This window comes from Saccopteryx bilineata, chromosome 5 (assembly GCF_036850765.1).
Source record: "Saccopteryx bilineata isolate mSacBil1 chromosome 5, mSacBil1_pri_phased_curated, whole genome shotgun sequence".
Classification (NCBI taxonomy): domain Eukaryota; kingdom Metazoa; phylum Chordata; class Mammalia; order Chiroptera; family Emballonuridae; genus Saccopteryx; species Saccopteryx bilineata.
The window spans coordinates 237,816,224-237,830,857 of record NC_089494.1 but is presented as its reverse complement, the minus strand read 5'-3'; the positions used below and the strand labels follow the sequence as shown (position 1 = coordinate 237,830,857).

At 35.9% G+C, this 14,634-nt stretch overlaps 1 protein-coding gene across 7 annotated transcripts in view; it reads left to right on the top strand.

Moving 5' to 3' along the window:
* The window catches only part of KLHL5 (kelch like family member 5), a 91,022-nt gene that overhangs the window by 27,683 nt on the left and 48,705 nt on the right, over window positions 1-14,634 (top strand). For 3 of the 7 annotated variants that reach the window (XM_066279202.1, XM_066279203.1, XM_066279201.1), the window contains exon 2: window positions 2,666-3,138. The exons of the other annotated variants lie outside the window; for them this stretch is intronic. In XM_066279202.1, the coding sequence (XP_066135299.1) occupies window positions 2,756-3,138 (383 nt within the window). In that variant the 5' untranslated portion in view covers window positions 2,666-2,755. The remainder of the gene's footprint in view (window positions 1-2,665; window positions 3,139-14,634) is intronic. 7 annotated transcript variants of the gene reach the window in all.

Here is a 14,634-nt window from a genome sequence, read left to right as displayed (position 1 = left end):
CTTCTCTGTACTATCTTGAGAAATGTCTGGCATCTCTGTGGCCTTTAATAAAGTTCCGCTCTTGAGTTCAGGCTTCAACAGACAACAAAACAAAGTCATTTCTAGCTTTTGGAGCTAGCACATTGTAAGTAGAGTCACTGATAAATGATGTCATATTAATAGATTGAATCCAATTAAAAGTTATATTTATTTATCAAAATGTAGTCATTTGTAATATTCATTTAATTATTCTTTTCTCTGCCAGAGTGTAAGTTTAAAGCCTCTTTTAAAAAAAAGATCTGTTTGAGATTCATTTTTCTATTTTGTGGGGTGTTTTGTACATATAAATGCTTGGTAAATACTATTTGAATAGAAACAACAATAACAAGATTATTATGAATTACTACAGTGGCAGTTCTTCATTGTGTGGGTCTGTGCCATGCATTACAAGATGTTTATTACCTTTGGCCCCTCCCCACTCAGTGCAATAGCACTCTGGTCATTACAACAACTAAAATTCTACCCCAACTTCCAGCATTCCTTATGGGATGCAGGGGAGGGGAGGTGGGTGTTGGTGTTACCGCTGTCCTTGTTGAGAGCTACAAAGTTAGTTAGAGTAACTGAAATCTTTCAAAAGGTAGTAGTGCCTGTGCTAAACCTTGAAGGATGAGTAGGATTTTAAAACCACAGAAACTGAGATACAAACAGCATATCAAAGACGGAGCAACATAATGTAGACTCCGCCTTGACAGATGAAGCGGTACATCTATGTTGGAAGATAAAGTTGGATGGTTAGTAGAGTGAGAAGGGTGTTGATTAGGAATCTGACAAGTGAGAGGAGAGGGAAGTGTCATTTCACTCTCTAATGTATCTTGCATACTACTGCAAAATTAATTTCTTAAAACACTGCTATGTTCAACAGTCCACTTAATATTGCCTGCTACTCTATACATCTTTGCTTTGTGCTCAAGGCATTTTATCTCATCATATTCATCCAACTTTATCTCTCACTACTCCTTAAAAGTAATTAGTGCCTGACCAGGCAGTGGCGCAATGGATAGAGTGTTGGACTGGGATGCGGAGGACCCAGGTTCGAGACCCCAAGGTCGCCAGCTTGAGCGCTGACTAATCTGGTTTGAGCAGAAGCTCACCAGGTTGGACCCAAGGTCACTGGCTCGAGCAAGGGGTTACTCAGTCTGCTGAAGGCCCATGGTCAAGGCACATGTGAGAAAGCAATCAATGAACAACTAAGGTGTCCCAACGAAAAACTAAGGATTGATGCTTCTCATCTCTCTGCGTTCCTGTCTGTCCCTGTCTATCCCTCTCTCTGACTCTGTCTCTGTAAAAAAAAAAAAAAAAAGAGGAAAAAAAGAGTAATTAGTTATGTCTGGCTGATTGATTAAAATAATATTTCCCCCTTTCTTTGTCAATATGCTCACTTCATGCTTTTTTTAAATGTCTTTAATTTTTATAAGAGAAGCCTTATAAAAATCTACCATCATTCTGCCTATTTACTTCCTACTCTTAGAAGCCTTCTCTCTAATAAAATTAGCCCATACCATCCTGCACCATCCTGATATCTCCTTTTTCTTATGGTATTTATGGTTTGTCCTATAGTGTTTAGCACAAAATTGTATATGGATTTTTATGTCTCTCATTTTTTTTTCTTTGAATGATTTTTATTCTTTTAAAGAACTGTATGAAGTTAAGATATATGGATTTTTGCCTCACAATATATTTTAAGCCTCCAAAGCAGCTTTTTTTCCTTGGTCAATGGATAAAAGATATTGCCTTTTGAGTGAAATATTTGATATAGTGTTAGATATTGAGCATCCTGAAAGTGTTTTTTATATTTAAATTACCATAATTATCATTGAAATTTGGACATTATACTAAACTGTAGCCAAGTCCTAATTCTGGGGCAAAATTGGCTTCATGTTTTTTTAGTTGAAGAAAAATATCTACTGCCACATTTTGATCCTTTGTACTTTTCAAACTTTTTCTTCTCCTTATTTTTTTTCTCAAATGAATTTGTATGCAGAATCTTACTTTATTAGTTAAATGTACCCCTTTCCTGAAGGGAGGAGATAGAGGTGGAAAGCTCCAAATCAGATCCTCACCTTTGTTCTCTCTCTTTATCCCCAATCCAAAGAATACAGCTTGAAAAATCACTACAACTCATCTAATTTAAAAAATGCTTATTAAAAAACTATTGTTTTTGTGATATTTCATTTATGATCTTAGTATTAAATAGAAACACTTTAGTTTTGCAGTGATTTTTAAGTACAAAGAAAAATGCTCCGGAATAAATTTCTTGTTCAGCAATGAAAGAGTTAATATACTAAGCAGCAGAGACAGATACTGCAAAGGGATAATGCTTTCTGTCTCTGTCATTTGTGGTTTAAGGAAAGGGGGTAGTGTTCTGCATTTGAAAGGGCTTTAATGAATGCTGTCAGTGTTTGTGAGAGCTAATGGTCAGTATGGGAAAGGAGAGCAGGGGAAAGTGGTCTAGCTGCTTCAGGATAGGTGGATGAGAGTTTGCTCTGATTGAACGGAATGTTCCACCGTGTTTCATCTTTATTCATTATCCTTTGTTCTTTATAATCTGGTACAGTGGTATAAAAGTAAATGTAGATATATATGTGAGTGTGATTTATTTTCCTTTCAATCTGTTTATTGTGTACAGCAGGGCATATACTTCTTGTCTTGGTTGGATGCACAAATCTGTGCAGTGCTTTTTGCCCGTTGCCTAGACGATCACTTGGTTTCTCTGAGGATGTCTGGTTCTCGTAAAGAGTTTGATGTGAAGCAGATTTTGAAAATCAGATGGAGGTGGTTTGGCCATCAAGCATCGTCTCCTAATTCTACAGTTGACAGCCAGCAGGGAGAATTTTGGAATCGAGGACAGACTGGAGCAAACGGTGGGAGAAAGTTTTTAGATCCATGTAGCCTACAATTGCCTTTGGCTTCAATTGGTTACCGAAGGTCCAGCCAACTGGATTTTCAGAGTTCACCTTCTTGGCCAATGGCATCCACCTCTGAAGTCCCTGCATTTGAGTTTACAGCAGAAGATTGTGGCGGTGCACACTGGCTGGATAGACCAGAAGTGGATGATGGCACTAGTGAAGAAGAAAATGAATCTGATTCCAGTTCATGCAGGTTGATTATTTTCTTACTGTTAGAAATGGGGTGTGGGGTGTATTCTCTATAATGGTTTAAAATAAGTTAGTATTATTGTTTAAAATTATGAATATGTATGTATATATCTCCACACACATAGACATATATAATATCTTGATATGCATCTGTGGTACTTTTGCTAGGATTTAAAAATATCCTAATATTAATTTTAATTCTGTAAAATTATAAGGACAACAAATAGCACTTATTTTGAAATATCTTATGTTCCCTCTTTAGGTGGGGCTCGGCCTTGAAAAGAATATATTGTAGCAGTTTTATGCATCATTGCCTTGCAGTTTGCTTCATTCCTTCATTCCTTTACCTTCCTTAATCATAGCAAAACTATCAAAGACATTCTATAGTATAAATTTTTATGACATTTTAGTTTGCAATAGATTATTGAGTCATTTTTAAATCTTAATGAAAATGAAAGGTTTTACGAGGAGTTATCACTGTAGTTGTCAATAATTTTTTTACACCATGTGCTTGTCAATCGTATTTTTCTTATGGTTATTTCTCTTTGTCTTTTCTATGTTGCACTCTCCAGACTAATACAGAGAATACAGTAACATGTCTCTTTCTAAGATGATAGCTACTAATTCCTGTTACCTTCACTTTACTGAAAATTATGCTATTTAGAGAAATGAGGGACATTCCTTCGGGGGAGTTTAAGGGAACATATTGGACTATGTGTGGTCACCTGGTAAAAGTGGGGCAAAAAGAAGGGGAAATGAGTTTGAAGAGAAAAACATAAAACATTGGTAATTTCATAATGACTTTATCCGTATTCATCCTGGGAACCTGGCTTTATCTTTGAAATGGATTTGTTTATTAACTAATATAAATTATTGTGGCATGTTATGTAACAAGTTAGAATATAAAAGTCATCTTTCTGATTCATGTACACACAATTATTAAAAAATATTAAAGGCACAAATAGCTTACCATTTGTCTGGTTTGATCATGGATTCTTTTTCTTTTAAAATTTCTTTGCAGATTTTAATAACACTTGTAATTTGTATGTTGGTTTATTATTAATATAGGAATTGGAGACAAAATGAGTTCATAAGTTCAAATATATCTTACTTGGGGATATTGACTGCCTTCTCTTCTAACCTTCAGAACATGGAATTATGAACTGTGGTGTTGGAATAATAATAAATATAGACCAGTCATCTATAATAATTTGTGTAATAAAGAGAAGGGAATATCTTTACATAGGTAACTAGTGTATTTAACTTTAAAAATGTTTAATTAGTTCATTATCTTGAGGGAATAGGAGAAACCAATAATTTTAATATGGAGCTCAATAGAGTTAATGTGGTTTCACTGTGTTTGTTTGTTTGTTTGTTTGTTTTTGAGACTTGTTGCCATAAGAGAATAATTTATATAGTAAAAGATTCAGAGTTTATCATTTTTGTGGGAAACCAAAGAGTAATCATCTTTCCAATTGAAATCAATACAATGTATTAAGAATATTTTAACAAAATTAGACAAAACAAACCATTTATTTACCAGCACAAATTATGAAAATCTTAACATATGTCTACTACTTGGAAAGATTTTGCATATGTGAGTATAAAATTTATATACATGTACAATCTTGGAAAAGTTATGTACACATTGGTTACTATAATTTAATTCCTTACAACAAAGGTAGTTTGCATACCTATACATTGTGATTACTGAAATTAAATTAATCTATTCTTTTGTATCCATATTGAAATATCCTCTTAATTGGGATATTTATTATGAAAGAAAAAGAGTGCTTTTTTTTTTTACTGAGGTTGCTATGTGTATACTTCAAGAATATAAAATTGATATTTTTATTTATACGAGATGTAAATATAAGAAAATGATTGTAGTTTTAAAAAATTTAGTCAAGAAGGTTAAGTAAATAATAAAATGGGAGTAAACAAACAGTTCACATCTGAAGTAACCAAACTATTTCTAAAATATTATTTACAAAATAAGATATACTTAAAACGTCTCTGATTTTTAGGTATAAGGGGAAATGTGTCAAAGCAATTTAATATTTCCAATGCCTGAAATTTCTATCTTAACATCTTATTGCAACAAAAGAAAAAACAAGTATTCTAGATTTTAGGAATGTCAGTTATGTGTATACTTCTTCATTTTTTTCTAGATTATATATATATACTGCTCATAAATATTAGGGGATATTTTATCACTTCATATTCATTTTGAAATATCCCCTAATTTTATCTAAATCTCACATTTTCCTTTAGCCTTCTGGATCTGAGTCTTTGATTTTTGTCATAAAGGTAGATCCATTTATTTACCCCCAGCTTTTTCATTAAGTGAGCAGTCTCTAGGTAGTGGACCTTCTACTATAAACAAATCAAAAACTATCACTGTTAATGTCAAAAAAGCTATACTGATATTCATCAAATTTTTGTGTATAACTTAGAAATGATTCTTTTTTTTACATAATTGCAATTAAAAAATATAGTAAACATTTTATTTCAATATTCTATAAATTGATGTCTTAAAATATTAAAGCCATAATGGGGAAATACATATGACATGGAGAATTTCTTTTTTAGGCAGTAATAATATTTATATAGATCTCAAAACTTAGACTGAAATTTTCAGTTATTAGAAAAAGAGAAGACCATGAAGTGGTTTTACATACACAGAATCAACATGTACAGTGAGTCTGGATAATTTAAAGCAGGACTTAGGAGGGAGGTATTATATGTTTTAATATATTTGATCAGTTGGTTTTCTAGCTAGGAGAAGTATCTGCCTGAGCCTTACCTTAGGCTTCTGGTAGTTTCTGATGCCACAGATCTAGGTGATTTAAAATTTTTCCTTTTTGAACTTTGCCCTTGGATCTGCAGCCTAGCCATCTTCTTCTCCATGGGAATCATCTAAGTCATTACTTTGGTATTAAAATACATACTTTAGTTTTTTTACACCATGAGGAATTTTAAAACTTATGTAACACCGTTGTCATCATTTATACGAACTATAGGTTCCTAAGACCTTAATTCACAAATTCTTGCAAAACATCTGGAGGCTCCAAGGATAGGTTTTTCTGTTTCTGGTTGAAGATCTTGTTGAGTTTTGGGGGAGATTTATCGGTATCGCTTCCTACCCCGCCATTACTCTGACGTCATCTCCCAATTCACAAATTCTTAACAGGATCAGCAAGGTTTACATGTGGCACACCATGTGACCATAATACAAACACAGTTTGCACTTCCCTTGATTTGCCAGCTTTGAAATTATGTAATTATTAACATTTTTTAAAATTTTTATTTATTCATTTTAGAGAGGAGAGAGAGAGGGAGAGAGAGAGAGAGAGAGAGGAGAGAGAGAGACGGGGAGGAGCTGGAAGCATCAACTCCCATATGTGCCTTGACCAGGCAAGCCCAGGGTTTTGAACCGGCGAACTCAGCATTTCCAGGTCGACGCTTTATCCACTGCGCCACCACAGATCAGGCAATTATTAACATTTTTAATTGAAGGAAATTAATTTTATATTTTGTTTATAAACTTAGATTTTAATGTCAAACTTTTAGATAATATGCATAAAATGTTATACTTTACAAACATTCAAAAATAATAAATACATCAATACAGTTAATACTGGGTGCTTTATCTGTGAGGTACTGTCCTAAGCACTTTAGTATATTAACTCATTTAGTCTTCACAACAAATTTCTGAGATTGCTACTGTTACACAGGGTGGGACACAAGTAGGTTTACAGTTATTTGAATGGAAAATAATTCATAAATTAATAAATAACCCGAATAAATTCTATGTTTTACCTGCTCACAACTATAAACCTACTTTGCCCCACCCTATATTCTAATTTTATAGATGGGGCCAATAAAAAGCAAAGAAGGGCTAAGTAATTTGATGAAATTTTGTAAGTAAAATAAAACTGTGTATAAAAAATAAATTTTATATTTTTAAAATAGTTTTAGATTTATAGGGAAATTGCAAAGATAGTATGTGGTGAGTTCATACATACCCCACACCCAGTTTCCTCTATTGTTAGTTATTTGTATGGTGAGTCTGTTACTATTCATGAATTAATATTGATACCTTATTACTAACTAAAGGCCATACTTTATTCAGATTTTCTTAATTTCTACCTAATATCCTGTTTCTCTTGCAGGAGCCTTTCCAGAATACCATGTTACCTACCTTTATTCCTATCTCCTTAGTCTCCTCTGGGCCACGACAGTTTCTCAGACTTTCCTTGTTTTTGATGACTTTGGCAGTTTTGGGAGTACTGGTCAGATGTTTTGTAGAATGTTTCACTCAGTTGGGATTTGTCTGATGTTTTTCTCATAATTAGACTGAGGTTGTCAGTTTGGGGGGAGGAAGACCACAGAAGTAGAGTGCCATTTTCATCACATCGTGTCGAGGATATATACTACCAACCTGACTTAGCACTATTGATATTAACCTTCGTCACTTGGAAATACCTGCATTTTGAACCCAAACAATTAATATGTAGATTTCATGCTTACATACTAGTAGGCAGTTCTCTGTGACTGTTCATTTAATCACTTTGTTCAAGTTAGAGTAACAGAATAGTTAATGATTCATTCTAACCAGTGTCACCTTCTCTCCCCAGTTAATTTTCTTAGCCTGGGTCTTGAAAATGGCACGCCTGGCTGGCAGAGAGGTATATGCTGTTGACACAACCACAAGTCTCTATCCACTGCCAGCAGATCCATCTTACTGCTAGCTCTACTGTGTTTCAACTACAGATACCCTTGAACCCTATTTCTTGATCAGATGACTTGCTGTTCTTTAACTTAGCCTGAAGGCATTTAAGTCCCCCTTCTCTCCCGACAAGGGTTATCTTCATAATATCAGCTTTTCTCCAGAGCTATCTCCTTTTTCTTGACCCTCTTTATGTTGTCTCTACCTCTCTTCATCTCTTTGTTTAAACCAGTTTATTACTTCTGGTTCAGTTTGAAATTATAAAATTTTCTACATTTCCACATGAAAAATATTTTGTTTCGAGAGATGGCAAAGAAGTTGAACTATAATGTACTTGTATCTGAGAAGGAGTATGGCATTGTCTTTCCTCATACATATATGTCCAAGTCATATTATGGATTCCCTTGACATGGGCTATGGAACCTCTCCCCAGAAAACTGTGTGTGTGTGCAGGTGCATGTGTATCTACGTGCATGTGTTTGTTAAATATTTTGTATACAATTCAAGGAGTTCATGAACCCCCCAACCCTTACCTGTATGCTATATCAATCAGCATTCTTAGTTTTAAGCAACAGAAACTCACTAACTGATTTAAACAGAATGAAAATCTATTGGAGTCACCTTATTTCTAGAACTGCTGGGAAAGCTAACATACAGCTTTGGGACAAGGATAGGCACTGCAGTTGCACAGCTGGCCTTTATAACTCCAGACTTTTAAGGCAGAAGAACCTATCTTTATACCACTTATTGCTTATATTTTACTTTTATCCACTTGTAACTGATAGTGACATTTTACATTTTTAGAATTATATGTATTAGGCATGAAAGCAATCACATACACGTACACACCCCGCATATAACATGTAATTTGGTCATTTGACTTTAAGGAGTTTATTAGTAGTGATTAGGCTAAAGTGATATGACAAAAAAAATCAGAAATACAGCAGCTCAAATAATATGGAAGTTTACTTCTAGATGGGCAAGTGGCCCAGGTCAGATAGGTAGCTCTGCTCCACAAGTTTACTCAGAGACCTAGATTCCTTCCATATTGTTTCTCTATCCTGTAACATGCTGTCCTTCCTTTACAATCAAAGCTTACCCAGCTCCCCCTCTGCATTCTAGCATGTGGGAAAGGCTAGAGAAAGAAAAGAACATTAAGCAAATAATACAAGTTGAATATATCAATTCTGCTCACATATTGTTAAAATCCTAGTCACATGGCCACAGCTAGGTGCAAGAGAAGCCCATAAATGTAGTCTCTACCTGAGTGTGTAGGTGTGTCCAGCTAGAACTCATTACTGTGCACAGTGAAAAATGGATTAAGCATTAAAATCTAGAGTGCAAGAGGTAATGGCCACTGACTAGAACTCTTCAGAATTCTTTGCATCTAACATTTCAGTTAGTTTCTTCCCACATTATGTCATTTTTATCATAGAGGTAGAGAAAGAAAGAAAAATACAAATTACTAATTACCCTGCTATCCCAAAATATTATATAAATGACCATTAACAATTGGGAAAGTGTCCTTCTAATGTATTTTCTATATAAGCATAATAAAAAGTGTGTTTTTAGATTAAATATCTGAATCTTATTGTACACACTGTTTTGCAACCTGCTTTTTGGCCCTAATATAAATATAAAAATTAGAACAGGTTGCAAAATTTATAAGCTCAGTTCAAACTGACTTAAACAAAAGCTAGAAATATTTGGTTCACGTAAGTAAATAAAAAGTCCAAGAGTAGAGCCTAGCTTTAGACATGGTTGGATCCAGATACTCAGCTTCACAAATCTATTTTTCTCCCTTTCTAGAATCTGTTTTCCTTTGTGATAGCCTTTTTTCATGTGGTAGCAAAAACCACTAGCCAATTTCAAGTGGCTTTTTAAAGAAAACCAACAAACACCTTGAAATTGATTCTGACTGACCTTGGTTGGATCATGTGTCGACCCAAACCAGTCATCATTGCCAGGAGCTACCATACTCTTGCTGGTCAGGCCTTAGTCCTCGCTCACCTCTGCTCTAGAGAAGTTTCAACTCTGCCCCAAGCCACGTGGACTGAGGTGGGAAATGTGTGGTTTCCCAAAAGGCGGAGATGGGTTTGTTACCACATAAGGATTCTGGATAGGCAAAAACAATGTCCACTAAAACAACGTTCCATGTTATTAGATACTCTCATATCTTTTTAAATAGTTGCATCATTCTCCAATGCACAGATAGAATTTTTGTTTGTTTAACCAATATTCTATTTTTTTTTTTAATTTATGTGGTTACCAGTATTCTCCTGTCAGAAATAACCTGTTATAAACCTCCCTGTAGCTACATCTCTATACATGCAGATGATTATTTCCTCTGGATAAAGTCCCAAGGGAATATATTTGTCTTGGGAAGAGAAAAGATGACGGTATTATTTTTCCTTGCCTCTTGTCACTATGCAACAGTCTTGTCCTCTTTTTAAATTTATTTATTTATTTATTTATTTATTTATTTACAGAGACAGAGCGAGGGATAGACAGGGACAGACAGACAGGAACAGAGAGACGAGAAGCATCAATCATTAGTTTTTCGTTGCGCATTGCGACACCTTAGTTGTTCATTGATTGCTTTCTCATATGTGCTTTGACCGCGGGCCTTCAGTGGACCAAATAACCCTTTGTTGGAGCCAGTGACCTTGGGTCCAAGCTGGTGAGCTTTTGCTCAAGCCAGATGAGCCGCTCTCAAGCTGGTGACCTTGGGGTCTCGAACCTGGGTCCTTCCGCATCCCAGTCCGATGCTCCATCCACTGCGCCACCATCTGGTCAGGCTGTCTTGTCCTCTTTTTAAAGGGACAATCCTAGCCCTGGCCAGTTGGCTCAGTGGTAGAGCATTGGCCCAGCATGTGGAAGTCCTGGGTTCAATTCCCGGCCGGGGCACACAGGAGAAGCGCCCATCTGCTTCTTCTCCCCTCCCCCTCTCCTTTCTCTATCTCTCTCTCTTCTCCCACAGCCAAGGCTCCATTGGAGCAAAGTTGGCCTGGGCACTAAGGATGGCTCCATGACCTCCACCTCAGGCACTAGAATGGCTCCTGCAACAGAGCAATGCCCCAAGTGGGCAGAGCATCGCCACCTGGTGGGCATGCTGGATGTATCTCTGTCAGGTGCATGTGGGAGTCTCTCTGCCTCCCTGCTTCTCACTTCAGAAAAATACAAAATAAGTAAATAAAGGGACAATCCCAACCCCTCTTCTCACTCATCTAAACTCTTCTAAGACATACTTCAAATCTCACCTGCTGTTTGCTACCTTTCTAAGTACTAGTTCATACTAATCTTTCTCTTCTGTATATCATATAGCAATCACTCTCCAACTGGGGATGTACAAGATGATGAGTTCAAGAAATTGTTCAAAAATAAATACATATATAAATACACACATACAACCCTATCTATAATATTAGAACTTCTATTTATACTTTGTTTCATCCTTTAAATCTCTATTTTTTGTTTTATAATGTAAATAATTGTGCAATGGTATCTATATATCTTTTATAAATTAGTACATATATATTAGTACCAAATATATATATATTTGGGTACATGCTTAAAAGTATCCTGAAAAGGGTATGCATAAAAGAAATTAGATACTGCTAGCCTACACTAAGCAGTTTACATTGTTATTTTGCATTTGTGGTTTCAAATACTGGTTAAAGATGCCAAAAGATTCATGATATAATAATCAGCACTTTTGCAAAAGCATGAATTCTGAATGTCACAAGCTTTGAGGCAGGGGGCTAGGAGTAAATCACTTAACTAGGGAGTAAACCAAACAGACCATTTAGAGTTTCAAAGTAGCTTTGCTTTCTACTCAAAATTATGTACAATATAACCCTTCTGAAGTTATTTATTAAAACTTCTTGAAAAATTTAGAAAGCCTAATGCAAAGTCTGGTGATTAAAGTGAAAAAATTTGAGTAGGTAATAATGAAATTGTAATAATTGGTCATGGGACAGAGTGCGTGCTTGTGCTCATGTGAGTGAAGTCTGAGAAATTGCAAGTATTAGATGGTGTTGCTGTTTAATTTTTTTTTTTTGTAGTTTATGAAACAGTTCTTCAAATTCCAAGTCCCTTCATTAAAGAATTGTATCTTTCTTTGCATTCCCCATTTCCTTAACATCTCTGTAATGCTGCACATTAAGAGTTATTCTATAAATAGCAATGACTTGTATTCTGTTTGAAACTTGCATCTTTCTATGTTTAGGCAATTTTTTGACTTAAAAATTCATTGCCTACCGCAGAGGGACAATAAGCTAAAAATTAAATGTTCTCTTGTAGTATGGAAATATTCAGCAATGTATAGTTGATTATAATGAAACTGTTATAAAAGATTTGAATGATTTCATGCAATTCTTTGAAATATGATTTATGAACTTAGTGGCATATAAATAAAACAGCATAGATATTATGTGCATTTTCTCTGTTACCATGTAAAAAATGAAGTAGAAATCACAGGAAATATATTTTAAATGCTCCATGAATGGCCTGTCCTCAGATGTTTTTATTGTAAGTTAGGATGTCTACTGGGTTTACTAAGGCCATTTAAATTAGAAAGTATGAAATTTAGCTATAAAAATTGGTAATGCTGGGATCATTTTTTTAAAAAGACAACCAACCAACCAATCAACATTTTATAAAAACAAAAAGTCTGAGATTATAGGCCTTCTCATTGGCCATTGATAAGCAGGATTCTGCTAGCAGTAGTTTACTTTGATTGTGTGCTTACTTTGTGCTAGGTCTGTGCATTCATTATTTCATCTAACAATGATCCATAATAGATCCTTTGAAAGAAAGTACTATTATTACTTAAATTCTTATTTTGCTATTGAGAAAGGTAAGGCTTAGAGAAGTTCAATTACTTGGGCAAAGTGATACATAGTGAAATTAATCAGCACTATGCAATAGAACTTTCTACATTGACAGAAATGTGCCATATCTACACCATCCATGGGGTTAGTGGCTATTGTATTAACACAGTTCTAGAATCTTCCTAAAATGCTCTTTCTACATCATACCTGTTTTATTCAACCCTCCAGACCAAAGCACATAAGGAAAAGAAATAGTAGTAAGTATTACCCTTGTAAATTACACAGAGCTAGATTATTAAAAGCAGTTAGACCCCTGTCCCATGGAAACCTAAAAGACTCTTGTTTTCTTATACTTTGTTAAGGAGCAGTCATATAGCAATAGACTTTTGTCTAAGATCCTTGATTGTAATGTCTTTTTTTTTCTTTTGAATTATCCGCATTCATAGTGTACCATCATTTTCTCTTTGTACCCTTGTGCTCACTGATGCATATGATTAAAGTTAAACAAGAATTTCCATTCCTTTGTGACTGGTTGACCAATACTCTAAATGCCTCCTGATTCTGGCTTTGTAACAACAGCTGCCTATGTGTCCTTGATCATTTTGGCCACTTGGAGCTTTAAATTTCCTCATCTGCAAAATAAGAGAGTTGAATTAAATGATTGGATAGGTTCCTTCTAGATGTAAAAATTTTCTATACAGGCCCTGGCTGGTTGGCTTGGTAGTAGAGCATCAGCCCGGCATGTGGATGTCCTGGGTTTGATTCCCAGTCAGGGCACACTGGAGAAGTGACCATCTGCTTCTCCACCCCTGATTCCCACCTTCTCTCTCTCTCTCTCTCCTTCTCCTCCCACAGCCATGGCTGGATTGGCTCAAGCGCATTGGCCCCAGGCGCTAAGGATGGCTCCCTGTAGTCTCTGCCTCTTGGAAATGACTCAGTTGTAAACATGGCCCCAGATGTGCAGAGCACCGGCCCAAGATGGGGGTTGCTGGGTTGATTCCAGTCAGGGCACAGGCGGGAGTCTGTCTTTCTGTCTCCCCTCCTCTCACTTAGAAAAGAAGAAGAAGAAAAATTTGTATATAATTTTTCAAATGCCTAATGTCCTACAGCAATGTTTACTACAGCCCCATTTCTGCCGTGAATGAACTCTGTGACTCCTGATAAGACACTTAATCTCCTTAGTTTCAATTCCCTTTACTTTAAAAGTAAAATAAAAGATCCAATAACTTTTTTTTTTTTGTATTTTTCTGAAGTTGGAAACGGGGAGGCAGTCAGACAGACTCCCGCATGCGCCCAACCGGGATCCACTCAGCATGTCCACCAGGGGGCGATGCTCTGCCCATCTGGGGCATTGCTCTGTTGCAACCAGAGCCATTCTAGCGCCTGAGGCAGAGGCCATAGAGCCATCCTCAGCGCCTAGGCCAACCTTGCTCCAATGCCTCGGCTGCGGGAGGGGAAGAGAGAGACAGGGAGGAAGGAGAGGGGGAGGGGTGGAGAAGCAGTTGGGCGCTTCTCCTGGGTGCTGTGGCTGGTAATTGAACCTGGGACTCCTTTATGCAGGCCGATGCTCTACCACTGAGCCAACTGGCCAGGGCCCCAATAACTTTTTATAAGGTTATTAGATCTCTATATTAAGAAAATTCTTTTATGATACAGTGAGGCTTGATTCAACAAAGCATGTGTCAGAATCATATGTCCTTAAAAATGAATTTGATGAAAATTCAGAACTAAGTTTACGATACAGTTGGTAGTTTTATAGTTAATTGCATAGCCAACAGATGTAGATTACTTAATTCAAGTGATCTTGGAGATCTTGGGGGGGAGGGTTGTAGGAGGGTAATGAATTTGTGATTTCATTCTTAATCCTAATCATTTTAATTTTTACTATCAGTAAATCATATGGAAATAGAACTCATAGTCTTCAAGTTACAATTTG